At 44.7% G+C, this 16,960-nt stretch overlaps 1 protein-coding gene across 1 annotated transcript in view; it reads right to left on the bottom strand.

Annotated features, from left to right (window-relative positions):
- Positions 1-271: 271 nt before the first annotated feature.
- The window catches only part of LOC308591531 (IgGFc-binding protein-like), a 45,352-nt gene continuing 28,663 nt past the window's right edge, over positions 272-16,960 (bottom strand). Inside the window, exons 14-22 of the mRNA XM_081202296.1 lie at positions 16,505-16,717; positions 15,679-15,879; positions 13,397-14,010; positions 10,346-10,907; positions 8,229-8,836; positions 6,965-7,535; positions 5,674-5,876; positions 4,159-4,545; positions 272-1,249 (exon numbers count right to left, since the gene is read on the bottom strand). Coding sequence (XP_081058422.1) covers positions 968-1,249; positions 4,159-4,545; positions 5,674-5,876; positions 6,965-7,535; positions 8,229-8,836; positions 10,346-10,907; positions 13,397-14,010; positions 15,679-15,879; positions 16,505-16,717 — 3,641 coding nt within the window. The 3' untranslated portion in view covers positions 272-967. The remainder of the gene's footprint in view (positions 1,250-4,158; positions 4,546-5,673; positions 5,877-6,964; positions 7,536-8,228; positions 8,837-10,345; positions 10,908-13,396; positions 14,011-15,678; positions 15,880-16,504; positions 16,718-16,960) is intronic.

Below are 16,960 nucleotides of genomic sequence, written 5' to 3'. Positions count from 1 at the left end.
ATTATTTTCTGCAGTGATTTAAATAATTTTTTATGACATATCATTCTTACTTTTGTTCTGACTCAGGTCCTTTCTTGTTACCACCACTAACTCACCCAAGGCCAAGGCAGAAATTTGATTTAGTCACGTTTAAAGCTGAATTTATCAAATCCACACTTTCTGAAACAATATGAGAACCAAAAAACAACTGTCCTTCAAAATTCACACTTAACCGAATTTGACAATGCAGTACACACACACACACACACACACACACACACACACACCCCAATGTTAATAAAAATGTATATATTAGGGCAAATTGTGCATAAAAATGAATATATTTGCAAAAATAACATACAAAATGCATTATATTATGGGGAAATGCTTGCAAAAATGTGCACACCAGTCAAAAGTGTATATTAAAATCTGTTTTTAGGAGAAATTCACACTAAAATGCTGAAGCAAGCTCAATAGAGCTAAATATAGGGTTTCTAAAAAAATAATAATAAATATTTGAATGGTTTAAAATGGAGGTGCTCCTTTGTAGACAGAAGTGCCACACAGAAAAACATGATCTTTGTGACCCATGTGTGCAATAACATACTTGTGTATACACCGCTTTAGTCTTTAAGGTACCACAAAACTGTTTCCCCACACTGACACGGATAACAATTTTATATCTGACGTTCATTGCTTGACTATTTTTCAGTTGATAATAATACAGTGTTCATCACAAACAATGCAGTTAAGTATTAATGTAACTAATGGGTCACTGAAGAGTCAGCCTTGTTATTGTCAGCTCAGGATTGCTTCTACACAATATAATTCAACAAAATCCATTTTTGTGTTTTTTGTTGTTGCTTTCCAAAGGAGAAACTATGGTGTAATTGCCTACATCTCTGCTCAGAAATAAGTTGAAAATAAGCAGATCTGCAGTCCTTGTGTATTAAGAAAGACCAGCCGCCCACAGAGAAATATGCTCCTTTTAGAAGTCTCTGGCCTTCCAGGCATGTAGGACCTCAGCAACGTTTGTTTCCACCTTCCCAGTGGGCATCTTCAGATCATCAGAGCTGTCATCATTGAAGTTTCCACATGGGGCACACAGCTTCCCTGCGAGGGACTTGCTGACTTTCACTCTCACCTCTCCACTGGGATGAAGGAGAACCTGCACCTGAGAGGCCTGGTCAATCTGCATCCCATGGTGAACTTTGCTCACAGACACCTCTTTAGAGACCTTGTATGGCAGGCTTACTGGACGTCCATTTACCTGGAACATGTAAAGATTGGTGCATTAGATCTTGTTTTGATGAAGGCCAAGGAGCCAGCAAGAACCTCAGAATTCACACCAACTAATAAAGGCAAAAGCGAATTAACATGTAGAATACACCAGAGGCTAACTTTGCATTAAGCATCTAAAGTCAAGAAAACATTGGAACCAACTCTAAATAAACTTAAGCTACATCCACTAAATAACAACACCAAGTAAACTTCACCATTCACTTATTAGTAACTCTCTAGGTATTCACAACCAGAATTAAATAATGGTAAAGGGCTCCATGATCACTGCAGATGGTGACAGCAGCCACGAAATTAAAAGACGCCTGCTTCTTGGGAGAAAAGCAATGACAAAACCTAGACAGCATCTTAAAAAGCAGAGGCATCACCTTGCCGACAAAGGTCCATATAGTTAAAGCTATGGTTTTCCCAGTAGTGATGTATGGAAGTGAGAGCTGGACCATAAAGAAGGCTGGTCGCCGAAGAATTGATGCTTTTGAATTACGGTGCTGGAGGAGACTCTTGAGGGTCCCATGGACTGCAAGAAGATCAAACCTATCCATTCTTAAGGAAATCAGCCCTGAGTGCTCACTGGAAGGACAGATCCTGAAGCTGAGGCTCCAATACTTTGGCCACCTCATGAGAAGAGAAGACTCCCTGGAAAGACCCTGATGTTGGGAAAGATGGAGTGCACAAGGAGAAGGGGACGACAGAGGACGAGATGGTTGGACAGTGTTCTTGAAGCTACCAGCATGAGTTTGATCAAACTGCAGGAGGCAGTGGAAGACAGAAGTGCCTGGCGTGCTCTGGTCCATGGGGTCACAAAGGCTCGGACACGACTAAATGACTAAACAACAATAACAACAACAAAAGGATAGATTGCCCAACTCTTTGACTGGCAGGAGTCCAGATATTCTTATAGTGAATGACAGCACAGAACTGGGGACAAGTAGTTATTCTGCAGTCGTCCGTTAATCTTAATTAAAAGAGCACAAAGGTATATGTGGAGAAGCTGAATTTCATCCACCGTTGAAGAGCAAAGGGATCAGTGAAGAAATCACCATAACCCTTTGGCCTTTCAGATGCTGGCCTTCAACTTCCATCAGCCCAAGCCAGCATGGCCAATGAATGATGAGAGCTGCAGTACAACAACATCTGGAAGCTATCTCTGCTTTAGCCTTCCACTGTTGAATGAGATGGAAGATTTCTTGAGAAATACGCCCTTTTGGTTGAATTAGGCCCTGTGCCTTAACAGCTGCTAAGCAGGCAAAAATTGATGAAAAATGTAATCCTCCATCAAGGAGGCGCAGTGATGGAAAACCTCCGGTCATCCAAAAACGATGATTTCCTGTCATAAACCATGAGATTGCCCCCATTACTCTTCAGCATCATATTATTAAAAATGAGCAGGCACTGGACGATTTCATTTTTCACTTTGGCAGGGGACTCTGTCTTGTGAGTGCCTCTAAAAACAGTCTTGGAAAGATCGGAGGCAAACTGTTTAAGAGGAGCTACCTTAATCTTCCAGCTAGTCGGACTGTGCAACTTTTAATTATTTCCATGGATTAATTACCGTATACTTCCCCAACCAAGCAAATGCCAATTAGTATATAAAAAGGGGTTGTGTAATAGTCCAGAGAATCTTTTTTATGATGGGAAGCAGCCAATCCACTTGGTAACATAGGAAGGTGACTTAGACCAAATCAGGCCATTGGGTACATCTAGTTCATTATTGTCCACAATGACTAGCAGAAGCTCTCCAGGGTTTCAGGCAGGGCATATTCCCAGTTCTAGCTCGGACTGGACCTGGGACATTTTGCATGCCAAGAAAATGCTCTGCCACTGTCAGGGATTGTACTGAAGAGGAGGAGGAATGGTGGAGATCTCCGTCCCCCCCCCCTTCTCCTGTAACTTCCAGAGAGGAGGAAGGCAGCCTTGAATTACAGCAGGGCTTTGAGTAAGATAGCAGCTCAGAGACAGGCAAACAGCAGAGTTATGTTGTCTTAGGAGAAGGAGGGATGGAGGCAGAGAAACTAGCTGACACATCACTGGACAGCATACCCAACCCCCCCCCCCTTCTCTCAAATTGCAGTGTTTGTTAAGAGTGCTAGAACAAAGAGCACATAGACAATTGTCCACGGACAGACACCATAGAAGCAGGTGTTGTTGCAAGAGAGAGAAGGGGGAGGAGCTCAGTGCGAGCAGCTCCATTATGACCAAAATTCTTTGTCTTTTATCGTGATGACTGAATAAATCATACGTAAGAACTTTCTTTCCTGCCTCTTGGTGCCATCGGGGGCAGGATTCCTCAAGCCTGATAGCCACTGAGCTATGGTCCTGCACCTTATTGCGAAGGAAGCCTCAAGTAGGATTATTGTAAACAAGGACTATCAATGGCTATTTTAGGGGTTGTGGCTTCAGAGTTACCCCACATCACCACTGGCTCAGGTCACTTTGAAAATACCATGAATTTGCTTTAAGTTCTAAACTCCCCAATATAGTCAAACTATTGTGGATACGTCCCAGTGGTGGGGACCCTGTGAACATCCCATCAACCCCAGTTAACAAAGCAAATGGTCAGGGATGATGCAAGTTGTCATCCCGTAACATCTGGAGGGCCACAGATCTGCCATCCCTGATGTATACTTTCAGACTTCACAAACAAAGTTGAATAACTGACTTTTTAAAGCTAAGACATTTAAGGGGGGTCCAAGTTATTTGGGGGCTTCTTCCTCTCTGTTCATTTACAGCAGGCTATGATAAGCCCACACATCATGGAAGCAAATAATAAGCTGCAGTGACTAGTGATGAACACATAGACAAGTCATAAGAAGATATATATATTATTAGGAACTAGATATATTTTTCCCCATGGCATACTCCATCCTGAACTCTACTTACCCATGTCCTGTTGTTCTTTTTGACAGCGATGGATGCATCAGGGAAGAAAACATAGACTGCTCTCCCAGCTACCAAGCCATCCTCATTGTTCTTTCCAATGCTCACGGACACCCTGAACCAGAAGGGGGCACTTTCGTCACAAACAGAGGCCAAGTCATAAACTCCATCGCAGAAGTACTTCCCTGGGGCACCATCAAATGAACGGAGCTGGGCTCCAGGGGTGAGTCTGCACTCGCCCTCCAGACGTTCCATGCTCTCACAGGCACGATGCCCATCCTTAAGTGTGCAGGTGTCTATTTGGCAGCTGCTGTTAACGCAGGTAAGTTTGCCCAAGTCACCGCAGGTGCATCTCTCCATGCAATTGCTTGAGAAGATGCTCTCTCCAGCCTGTTGGGAAATTCCCGCATAAAGAAATAAAGTTGGGGGAGTTGGAAAATAATGCAAACATTCCAACAGCAATTTCTTTTTATTTAATGGTGTTAGCTTATTTAGAACGTTCACATGCTGATTTCCCATGTAAAAGATGCACAAGTTTATTTCTGACTTAAGGAAAACTAACCCAGTGTACGTTACCCCTATTCCAAACTCCACTCAGTAACAAGGCTACTGATGGCTGAGCTGGCCTGAGATTGGCAGAGAGAAAACAAGACTTTGAAGCAGAGTTTCACTTACACCACCCTTCTCGTCAACATAAGTTGCACAGGGTTACACTAGTCATGTGACTGACCAGGTGGTGCTGGGAAGTTTATCTCAAGCAGCAAAATGTCCTAGCCAGCCCTGGGCTTAGCCGAGGCTCAGCTGAAGATCTGCCTATTCCGAATTCACTCATCCAAATGGATCCTGGGTTTAGATTGTGTCTTGAAGAGGGTTTTCAGCACTGGATTCAGAGCAGTAACAACTACTTCATCTTATAAAAATGTATTTTATTTATTTAAGAATGTAAAATCACTACTAGATTAAAGGACTATCTAGTCCAGCATTCTGTTCTCACAGTGGCCAACCAAATGCCCACAGGAAGGCCATAAGCATGACATGAGCGCAGTCGCATTATCCCTTCCATTAGAGGTATGTGTGTTATTTGTAAAATCATATCCTTCATTATTGAACAATCTGTTTCGGTTTCTCTCCATTTCCCAATCAGTTCTCCACATTTCCACATCACTTTGTTGAATTGCAAAATGTTTATTATTATAAAAGGCCTTGTGAAAGTTCATCAGCGTTTTAGTGAAAATTTCTCCATATACATTTTTAACACAGTTGTGCCTAATATATACAACTTTGCAAAGCATGCATCTTGCATGTTGTTTTCACAAATATGTGCATTTCTATACACACATTGCAAAATTCAGAGAAGTGTGAATTTCAAAAGATGGCAATGTTTCAGTTCTTGCATTGTCTTGGAAAGTAGGTTCACCTTTATATGTGAACTGAATCAAATTTCTCTCCCATCCTTATAAACCACTTGCGCTGGCCCCTCTATATGGGAACCCCGATAACTGGGATACAAAGACTTACTTTGAGGTAGAGACCATCATGCACGCAGCCACATTTGTCTGTAGGCACACATGTATCTCCGTCAAATAAGTAGCCATCATCACATTGACAGCCTTCAAAGCATTTTCTGGTGCACTGGAGTGGAGTGGACAAGCTGGCACAGCTGAAATCGCAAACTGGTTTTGTGCATGTCTCATAGTGACTATTGGCTGGGCAGGTGAGGGCTACAGAGAGAGCGAGAGCAGAAAAAGTAATGTTTGACAAATATGGAATAGGGAGGCTTTCCAAAATGAAAATTATTTTCAATCATTTTGCTTCATCAATATTATGGCACAGAAGCTTCTGACACTATAGCTGACTTGGAAGTGTTCGCAAACATTCCAGCCTCTCAGGGAATAAATATGTAAATCATAAATATTGGTAATATTAGGTAATTGTTGTTTTGAGGTATCCTATGTTGGACTGTCTTGGGAGAAAAGCAATGACAAACCTAGACAGCATCTTAAAAAGCAGAGACATCACCTTGCCCACAAAGGTCCATATAGTTAAAGCTATGGTTTTCCCAGTAGTGATGTACGGAAGTGAGAGCTGGACCATAAAGAAGGCTGATCACCGAAGAATTGATGCTTTTGAATTATGGTGCTGGAGGAGACTCTTGAGAGTCCCATGGACTGCAAGAAGAACAAACCTGTCCATTCTTAAGGAAATCAGCCCTGAGTGCTCACTGGAAGGACAGATCATGAAGCTGAGGCTCCAATACTTTGGCCACCTCATGAGAAGAGAAGACTCCCTGGAAAAGACCCTGATGTTGGGAAAGATGGAGGGCACAAGGAGATGGGGACGACAGAGGACGAGATGGTTGGATAGTGTTCTTGAAGCTACCAGCATGAGTTTGACCAAACTGTGGGAGGCAGTGGAAGACAGAAGTGCCTGGCGTGCTCTGGTCCATGGGGTCACGAAGAGTCGGACACGACTAAACGACTAAACAACAACAACATGTTGGATTGAGATATCCCATGCCAGGCAGAGTGGCAATGTGCATTACTTAATGTAAACCAGACCTGATGCATTTATAGGCCCTCTCACAAGGAAGTCAGAGTCAAGAAAGATTGCAAAATAAGGCAGCGGGTTGAAAAACAGGAACCCCGTAGAAAGATAAGAGGGAGAAAAAGGTTGGGGGGAAAGATGAGAGAACAAGTGATTGCATAGCACTGAAACTTACATAACTCAACCAATAGCTCAGATTACTCTGGGTTTGGGGGAGACTCACTACCGAAAAGGAAGAGATGAAAAGCCTTTTCATCCAACTTACGACAGAAGGACTTTGTTCTCCAGGCTCCAATCTTGACTCCAGCAGACTGGCATGCAGCTGCATAGGCTTGAAGGTTTCGGCAGAGATACTCCTGCTCCCCTTTGGCTGCAGCCAAGTCATACAGGCATTGCTCAAGGTAATCTGAGGGGTTTACTAATGAGGAGCAGTGTTTGAATGGTCCTGTCTTGGATGTGATCATTCCACAGGAGTCGTCATTCTCATACGGTGCTGTCTGGACTGTATCAAAAGTGGGGCATTCCTCACCACAGCCATTGGAGCAGATGGCACCATCCAGAGGGACCTGCCAGGAGGCCCCAAACTCATCCACCGTTTGTGCGGATTCCCCACTAGGGAGCATGAAATCGTCCCTCTCATCACCATTAAAATTGCCACCCAGACCACACATGTGTCCCTGGTAGGTGCTGGGGACATTCACACGGACATAGGAAGAGGTATCATAAAGGACTGTGAGGCCAAAGGATGCCTGAACAATTATATTGATCCCCTCCTGAGTGATCCAGAGTTTCCTCTCGTCTCTATTCACTGGCAAAGTGCAGAATTCTTCATCCACCTGCATCAGCAAAGAAGAAAGAAGCAAATTCATGGGGGTCAGCTCTGTGCACACGCAAATTCTCAAGAACACACAAATACAAAAGACACACACATATGCTTTTGCACATGCTGTTTCTCATTCCAGTGATCTAAAGAAATGTCATCTTTTAAAAAAAAAAGAAAAAAAGAATTTAATTACTATACCAAATGGTTTTCCTGTAATTTTATGACTGCAAGCTGCCCTGGACTCTCTTTGCATAAGAAGGGCATGTTATTCATTTGAAATCATAGGTAAAGGTAAAGGACCCTTGGACAGTTGAGTGCAGTCAAAGGCGACTATGGGGTTGCGGCGCTCATCTTGCTTTCAGGCCGAGGGAGCTGGCGTTTGTCCGCAGACAGCTTTCCGGGTCATGTGGCCAGCATGACTAAACTGCTTCTGGCACAACAGGACACCATGACGGAAGCACATGGAAATGCTGTTTACCTTCCTGCCAGAGCGGTGCCTATTTATCTACTTGCACTGGTGTGCTTTCGATCTGCTAGGTTGGCAGGAGCTGGGACAGAGCAATGGGAGCTCACCCCATCGTGGGTTTCAAACCACCGACCTTCCGATCAGCAAGCCAGGAGGCTCAGTGGTTTAGACCTCAGCACCATCCGCATCCCTTTTATTTCAAATAGTAATAATAATCTGATATGAGTGGCCCATACATACCATAGCTATCCATTTCCTTCCCCTTTCAAGGACAATAGTGTGCTGATGAACAGAGACCACAACCTTCCTTATCTGAGCAAGGTGTCCATTTCCAAGCTTCTCATTCTCCACCAAAATGGAGAAATTCTGTAGCCGAGGGTCTGTGCTGCAGACTTTGGCTAAGGTGTAAGTGCAGGAGCCATGGAAGCGAAAGCTTTGTCCATCAAAGGAAATATAAAGAGAGTCACCAAGTGCTATAGCTGTACCATATCCCGCAGGGTGACAGCCTTGGATGCCGTTCTCCACCCTGCACTCCTCATGCGCTCCACAGGAGAACAGCTGGCACTTGGTGGCTCCATTGTCCAGGCAATGGCACTTCTCCTGGCAGGAGCTACTGGGATAAAACTCCTCTCCCTTTTTGTAGTATCTGCCCTGATGCACACAGCCACACTCTGCAAGACGCACACACTGATCCCCACTGAGCACGAATCCAGGATCACAAAAGCATCCTTCAGTACATGGTGCATCGCATGGTGCACCACACTTTATGGTGGAGGAACGGTTCTGGCATGTGCTTGGACAACCGCTTCCACAGAGCTCATAGTGGGAATTGGGTTGACAGGGAAGTCCTGGAAGTAAAGAATAAAGACAATTATACTAGCCTTTGGAATATAACTAAGGCTCAGCAAAAGCACCACCAAAGTGTTATTATGTGAAGACTTTTGGGCACCATGTGGTTCAAAATGTCCTCTTAACACACACACCACAAAAAAAATACCTGCAGTTCGCTTATTCTAGTGCTTATTCTGTTGCATCTGAGTCAGGAGGGGCTGTGACTATTATGAACTGGTGCCTAGATTCAGTGGTGGGCTGGATGAGGGACAAAAAACTTAGGTTTGTCATGAAGTAGTGATTCTGTGAGCAAGTATCTCTGAGTGGGGCCCCTCAGGAAGGTGGTAACAATTAGTTCCCAAAGTGGGAGCAGTTGAAGGGGCTGGCTTCTTGCCAGCATTCCCCAACCCCTATAAACCTTCGAGCTAACCTTCTGGGGAAGGGAGAGAACATGCCATGTTTTCAACTTGCTGTTTGATGTTCTGTGGCTTGTGCCAGAGAAGAAGCCAATAAAGCTTGGCAACCTGTTCAGTGCCTGCGTGTGATTGATTAGTAGCTTGGAGGGAGGACTTGGGAAAATGGCCCCCTCCTTGACACTCATTTCTGGAGTTGGGTGAAAATGAAGCACCCCTATGTATTTTGGGGAATGGTAACTGCTAATTTAACAATGCAATACCTTCTTTGTGCTCATGCAGCAGTTCAAGAAATCATTCATTTTTTTTAAAAAAAAACATACTCCCAATTGTAAATTTTTTAAAGAACATACCCAATTTTAAAAAAAACATACTCCCAAACATACTCTTCAATTTGGCATTGGAAAATAATGTGCACAAATTGGGCATCTTGGGATGTGCAGAACTAAATCAATGTGCTAGTGCAATGCCTGCTAGGACAATGGGACTTTTCTCCATTCTCCTCCCCATGCATGCCACCACACTCCCCCCAAATCTTTTCTAGGGAGTTGGGAGAACCCTGGGGCAAAGAAGGGAGATCATTCCATCAGGCTGACGGGACGGTCTCCTTAATGCTATGTGGAATACAGTGGTACCTCGGGTTACAGATGCTTCAGGTTACAGACGCTTCAGGTTACAGACACTTCAGGTTACAGACTCTGCTAACCCAGAAATAGTACCTCAGGTTAAGAACTTTGCCTCAAGATGAGAACAGAAATTGCATGGCGGTGGTGTGGTGGCAGCGGGAGGCCCCATTAGCTAAAGTGCTGCTTCAGGTTAAAAACAGTTTCAGGTTAAGAACGGACCTCCGGAACGAATTAAGTTCTTAACCCGAGGTCTATGAGGCACTACAGGAAAAAACCAAAGCACAGGGAGTCATTCCACCTAGTATTCCTGCAGAGTTGCAACTCTCTAAGCAATCCTTGATACAATGTCGTCTTTTACACGGTGCCCTGAAATTCTTATCAAATGATTCATCGTTGGGGGTTTTTTCCAAATGCTAAGACTGCATGGCGGCCATCAAAACCCAATATTTAACTGAACTCAGATCCAGATTCAGAAAGTAATACTTACTGCAGAAAGAGTCTGATCTCCATTTCCCAACCTCAATGTCCAAAGATTGGCAGGCTGTCACGTAGGCACTGATGGCACTGCAGAGAGTGTCGTGATGACCCTTGTACTGGCAGGTGTCAAAAACACAATCATCAAAGTAAGGTGTTGGGTCAATGGTCTCATGGCACTGCCTGAACGGCCCATCCTTCCTCTTGAGGATCCCACAGAACTGGTCCCCCTTGTAGGTCTGCTTCTCTGCCTCACTGCATACTGGGCAGTCACTGCATCCTGCGGAGCATCCTGGGACCTCCTTCAACTTCCAGCTGTCTGCAAACTGGATTTCATCTGTTGTCTGAGCTCCATCCTTCATAGCAAAGTCATCACTGGGGTCCTGGTTAGCATTGCCACACAGTCCGCACACAGCATTGGCATAAGTGCTGGGAATAATGACCCTGGCATAACTGTACCAGTCAAAGCTGACTCTCATATCAAAGTCTGTTTTGATGAAACCATGGACTCCGCTGATGTAGACCTTCAGTTTCTTTCCATAGGAGAAGGGCAGGTCCACAAAGACTCCATTCACCTGGAAAATATATGGAAGTCACTGTCACACTGAGAGTTCAGCAAATTCAGGAAAAAAACCCAACTAGGACATATTTTCACTAGTGAGAGGCACAATCTGTGCTGTATGCCAGGGGTGGAGAGCATGTGGCCTCAGCCAGCATTGCCAGTGGTTAGAAATGATGGGGGATGTAGTTCAGCAACACTTGGCAGGCCACTTATTTTCCACCCTTGCTATATGTTGTATAATCTATGGGTTTTATTCACTTTTGCTGGCCCTACAATGAGAAGGAAATGACTTGCCCCCACATGACATCATCAGAACCCTGAGGCTAAGAAAGAAGACTGCTTCTACTATTGAATATTCAAACAGGAATTTGTCATTTAGAGATACAGTGGTACCTCGGGTTAAGAACTTAATTCGTTCTGGAGGTCCGTTCTTAACCTGAAACTGTTCTTAACCTGAGGTACCACTTTAGCTAATGGGGGCTCCCGCTGCCACCGCATGATTTCTGTTCTCATCCTGAAGCAAAGTTCTTAACCCGAGGTACTACTTCTGGGTTTGCAGAGTCTGTAACCTGAAGCGTCTATGACCTGAAGTGTCTGTAACCCGAGGTACCACTGTAAACCCTCTGTGTTCTATTGCACTGTGCTGGTTCCAGGCTCTACAGGCTCTCAGGCAAAATGGCCTCCTCATACCCCTCTCCCTCAGTGTGTCCTCCTTCAATGAGTTTTCGACCTGATCTCCATTGTTGCCAACTGCTGCTCCTCTCCCTTGCTTGTCCGACAGAGAGCCAGTGAGCAAGCAGGCAGTGGTGTCTACTGCTCCTTTTAATCATCACCACTCTTGTCTCGGCCAGATACACAGTGAGGTGGGTGTACAAGCAGGTAGCCATTGTGAGGAGGGGGAGCAGGTCCAGGAGGCTGCTGTCAGTGGACCCAGGCTGGGTTGTGGGTCATCAGCAGACGCCAGGCCCTTGTTGCTGGTATCACTTTGCCACTGACTTTTAGAAAGCATGAACTGCCCCAACCCAAGATTATCTACTGCTCTTCTCTAGTACCTCCGGGCTCTTGGAAAAACCGTCCCACTTAAGACAGATTTACAGGGCAAAATTTGTCATATGACAATTTCAAGAAGCCATGGAATGGCCTAATTATTAAGAACATGCACCAGAAAACAGATTTTATGTTTAATGCCTTTTCAGCTTATGAAAGTAGCATGCATGCTTGAGGCAGAAAGCTGATATGTCTCTCACATTATAATCACCATATGAATGAGTCATTTAAGATCAGCAATTTCTACAAGAGATGGGACAGCAACCAGAGGTGCTGATTTGCATGTCTGAGCTGAACTTGAGACCAGCAGCTTATAAATTGCTTTGTTAGATCTGGGGTAGTTCAGTCAGTTCAAGCTGCACATTTGGCAAAAGATTCCAGCATTGCACGGGGGTTAGGCCAGATGACCTTGGTGGTTCCTTCCAACTAGATCATTCTATGATTCTATGAATCACATCAGTGGAACGATATTAATCATAGTTCCCTCCTCACACAACTTTTTGGCCCTCATTACATCTGCAGGGTTGGCATGCCAAGTTATCTACATTTCTGCAGCAATTTGTGATCTTTTTTTAAAAAAGCTAATTTTAGTGCCAACTTCTCCCAATAAACACATTTTTGTTTGCAGTTTTGAATAATGCACACAGTTTCAAGCAATTTCCCCTAATATAATGTGTTTCCATATGTTATTTTCAATACTATCTGCATTTATTCCCCTAGTAAAAGCATTTTTAAACACATGGTTGGAGAAATGTGAATTCTGAAGGATGGCTGTGCTTCAGTTTGCATATTGTTTCGGAAACTGCTGATTTGGTAGGTAAAGGACCCCTGACCATTAGGTCCAATCATGACCGACTCTGGGGTTGCGGCGCTCATCTCGCTTTATTGGCCGAGGGAGCTGGCGTACAGCTTCCAGGTCATGTGGCTAGCATGACTAAGCCACTTCTGGCAAACCAGAGCAGCGCACGGAAACGGTGTTTACCTTCCCGCCGGAGCGGTCCCTATTTATCTACTTGCACTTTGACGTGCTTTCAAACTGCTAGGTTGGCAGGAGCAGGAACTGAGCAACGGGAGCGGGGATTCGAACCAGTGACCTTCTGATCGGCAAGTCCTAGACTCTGTGGTTTAACCCACAGCACCACCCCTTTAAATGTGAACTAATTCCATTTCTGCATCCCTCAGTGCTACTGCCTAGTATCTTTCTTCCTTGTTGCTGGTATCCAGTATAACACAATACAGAACACAATTTCCTCATTCAGCACGTTTTCCTGTCCTAGCCTCACATCCTTTAGCCTTGTAAACCACAACAGAAAGACTGTTGACATTCTAACATTAAGAATCAGATGCAATGGCCCTGCCAGAGGACCTCATTGCTCAATGAGGTGCTGGTTGAACCCAAAATCAAGTGCTGAATTTAAATCTGCCCCACTCTTCCTTATCACCTGGCATATGTACCTTAATCTTCTGTGGATGTTCTTGGCTCAGACTGATGGTCATGTTGTAGACCTCTAGTGTCACCACTTTGGTGAAGGACACCGCCTTGCTGCCTCGGTTGTTGTTCTCCACCGTGACCGAAAACGGGGTGAGAGTGGGGTCCTTGGAGCAGACTCCGGCCATTTGATAAATGCAGGTTCCCATGAAGTCAAATTTCTTTCCATCAAAGGTGGTGTAGTGAGGGTCTCCAGTTCCTATGCAGGTGGAATAGCTGGTGGGATGACAGCCCCAAATGCCATTCACCAGGGCACATTTTTCATTGGCCTTACAGGAGGACTTGGTGCATGTAACCTTCCCTAATTTGGAGTCACACTTGCAGCGAGTATGACAGCCTTCATCAGCCCAGAACTCCTCTCCTGCGCTGTAGCTCACCCCTTTGTAAATGCAAGGGCACTTCTCCACTGGGATGCATGCTTCAGCACTGAGGATATAACCCTCATCACACTGACAGGCCGCCACACAGGTATCATTGCACGTTTCGGGAGCAGTTTTGTCGGAACAGGTAGCTGGGCATGGAGTTCCACAGGACACAAAGTGGCTGTTCTCAGGGCAGGGTACTGGGGCTGAGGTGGGAACTGGAGGAATAAGAACGATCAAAGCTGGTCAGGTGTAATTTTAAAAAGTTAAGGAAAAACAAAGCTTATTCAAGGCTGCAGTCAGGAATTAAATGGTTCTGGGGCACACACTCTCTGCAGCAAATTTCCAAGTCAAACCTTTTATTATACAGTCGTACCTTGGATCCCAAACACCTTGCGAGTTGAACTTTTTGGCTCCTGAATGCTGAAAACCCAGAATTGAGTGTTCCGGTTTGCAAATGTTATTTGGAACCCGAATGTCTGATGTGGCTTCCACAGCTTCTAATTGTGTGCTCCTGCAGCCAATCGGAAGCTGCACCTCGGTTGTCGAACATTTTCAGAAGTTGAACAGACTTCTGGAATGGATTCTGTTCCACAACCAAGGTACAACTGTACTGCAATCATCTAGGGCCTTCTTCCAAGTCCCTTAAAGCTCCATTAGTAGGGTCTTTTTTGTTGTGGCACCTGCCTAATTAAATGGCTTGTCGAGGAAGTTCCATTAGGTCCCATCGCTCTACTGTGTCAGGCAAGAGGTAAAAACCTGGCTTTTATATTAGGCCATTGAAAATACTACGTATTTTACTTTCCTAGCACCATTCTACATTGTTTTGGGGTTATTGAGATTTGTTAAAAGGGTTGCTAATTTATTAACTGGAATGAATATTCGGAATTTTGTTCTGCTCTGTTTCTTGTATTGTTTCTTAGGCTTCTTGGGTCTCTTTGGAGAAATAGGTGGGATAGATTTTTAATGCATAATAGTGTTCTAGTTGCCGTTTCATAAAAGGGCCATCCTGGAGCAAGGAAAAGGACAAAAAGCGGCAGCTGAAATAGTTGAAGTGTCAGAAGCACCTTGCATAGGAGGACATGATATATTTGGTATTTTTAAAATGCAGGGAAAGTGGGGAGAAAAAAATATCTCCCATGTTAGTGAAACTAGGCCTTCTCAATGAAATTGATTTGCATGTGGCTCAGGACTGTAAAAAAAAACCAATTAGATTTAGGCAGAGATAGTGGAATGCCTATTGCTTTATTCCCCTGTGGTCACAGAACACCACAATCTCCATGCATCAGACAGATGTTCATACCTTACTCATGGAGGTTGGGGACAGAGGAAGCCATGTGACCTCAGGGACAGGGGCCCATGGACCATGAAGCTAACACATGTGGGCAGGAGTTGACATCTTCCCAAAATGAAGCCTGTTGACCTTGAAAGGAGGTGGCATTTGCAAAAGGTTGCATCTTCATCCACAGAATGACCTCAAAGTTTATTCCTTTTTGCCGCCCACAAAACCCTTGCTGTTCTAATTAAGGATGGCAGGGTGAAAAAGTCCTTTGTGTCTTGGTTCGCGAGGCAGCAACTGAGTTGAAAATGTGAGAGCCATGGGTATCAAGCTAAATTGCAGGCTAGGCTTGACACCCGCAAGGGCTCAAATTGGCCTCACTTGATTCTCTGAACACCTCAATCCACGCCTCTCCTAACCTAGCTCTGGCAGCAGAGCTACTTCTGAATGCTCACAGCCTCCATCCCCTACAGTGCCTGAGGCTTTTCTTCTTGGCCTCACAAAAAAGTCTTTTTGTACACAACCATCCCTAATTTAGGGTAGCAATTGCAAATAATGTGGCAGTCTTCATCAGCCCAGAACTCTTGCCTGGCATTGCAGTCCATACCTGTCGAAGTGCTGGGGCAGCTCTCGACTGGGACGCATTTTTCATCATTAAGGATGTATCCTGCATCACACTGGCATATTTCCACACAGCCATCTGTGCATTCATCGGGAGCAGTTCTGTCTGAACATGTGGCTGGGCAGGGATTCCCACAGATCTCAAAGTGGCTGTTCTCAGGGCAGTCTATTGGGGGGTCAGTGGGACCTGAAGGGAAGCAATGTTCAAAAGTAGTCAGGTGTGATTACATATTTTAAAAATCAGGAAAAGCAAAGTAATTCAAGGCTCCAGTAAGGACGGAAAAGATTGAGGGAGTAAAAGTCCCTCTTTCCTTCCAGTCAATTATTACTACTACTACTACTATTATTATTATTATTATATTGTTGTTGTTTATACACCCCACCCATCTGAGTGGGTTGCCCCAGCCACTCTAGGCAGCTTAACATCAGATGGGAGGGCATTCCACAGGGCGGGCGCCACCACCAAGAAGGCCCTCTACCTGGTTCCCTGTAAGCTTCATTTCTTACAGGGAGGGAACTGCCAGAAGGCCCTCGGAGCTGGACCTCAGTGTCTGGGCTGAACTATGGGGGTGAAGACACTCCACTCCTTCAGGTATACAAGGCTGAGGCTGTTTAGGGCTTTAAAGGTCAGCACCAACACTTTGAATTGTGCTAGGAAATGTACTGGGAGCCAATGTAGGTCTTTCAAAGACTGGTATAATATGGTCTCAGCAGTCAAATGTTATACTCCCTATGTAATTTGGCGTAACGCTTGCAGAGAGTCTGGCTGTCTTCATGAGCCCAGGATTCCTGCCCTGCATTGCAGTTCATACCCATAGAAGTGTTGGTGCAGCTCTCCACTGGGATACACTTCTCAGCACTGAGGACGTAGCCTCTATTGCACTGGCAGATTTCCACACAGGTCTCTGTGCACTCAGAGGGAGCAGTTCTGTGAGAGCAGGTGGCTGGGCAGGCACTTCCACAGGCCTCAAAGTGGCTGTTCTCAGGGCAGGATAATGGAGCCACGGTTGTGTCTGGATCAAACACTGATAAAAAAATGGTCAGGTGAGTTCTCAGTATAACAACAACAACAACAACAACAACAACAACAACAACAACAACAACAACAACAATTTATTTCTACCACGCCCATCTGGGCAGCTTACAACAATTAGTCATTCATAATTCCTTCACTTCTGAGGAACATTTTTCTATTGACATATTGGCTTGTAGTTTTGTGCCACAGCACTTTAATTCATTGTAGCCCAGTGGCACAGGAAATAAACTGG

Source organism: Podarcis bocagei (genome assembly GCF_964188305.1).
Source record: "Podarcis bocagei genome assembly, chromosome: 7".
NCBI classification, from domain to species: domain Eukaryota; kingdom Metazoa; phylum Chordata; class Lepidosauria; order Squamata; family Lacertidae; genus Podarcis; species Podarcis bocagei.
This window is presented reverse-complemented; position numbering and strand designations above follow the sequence as displayed.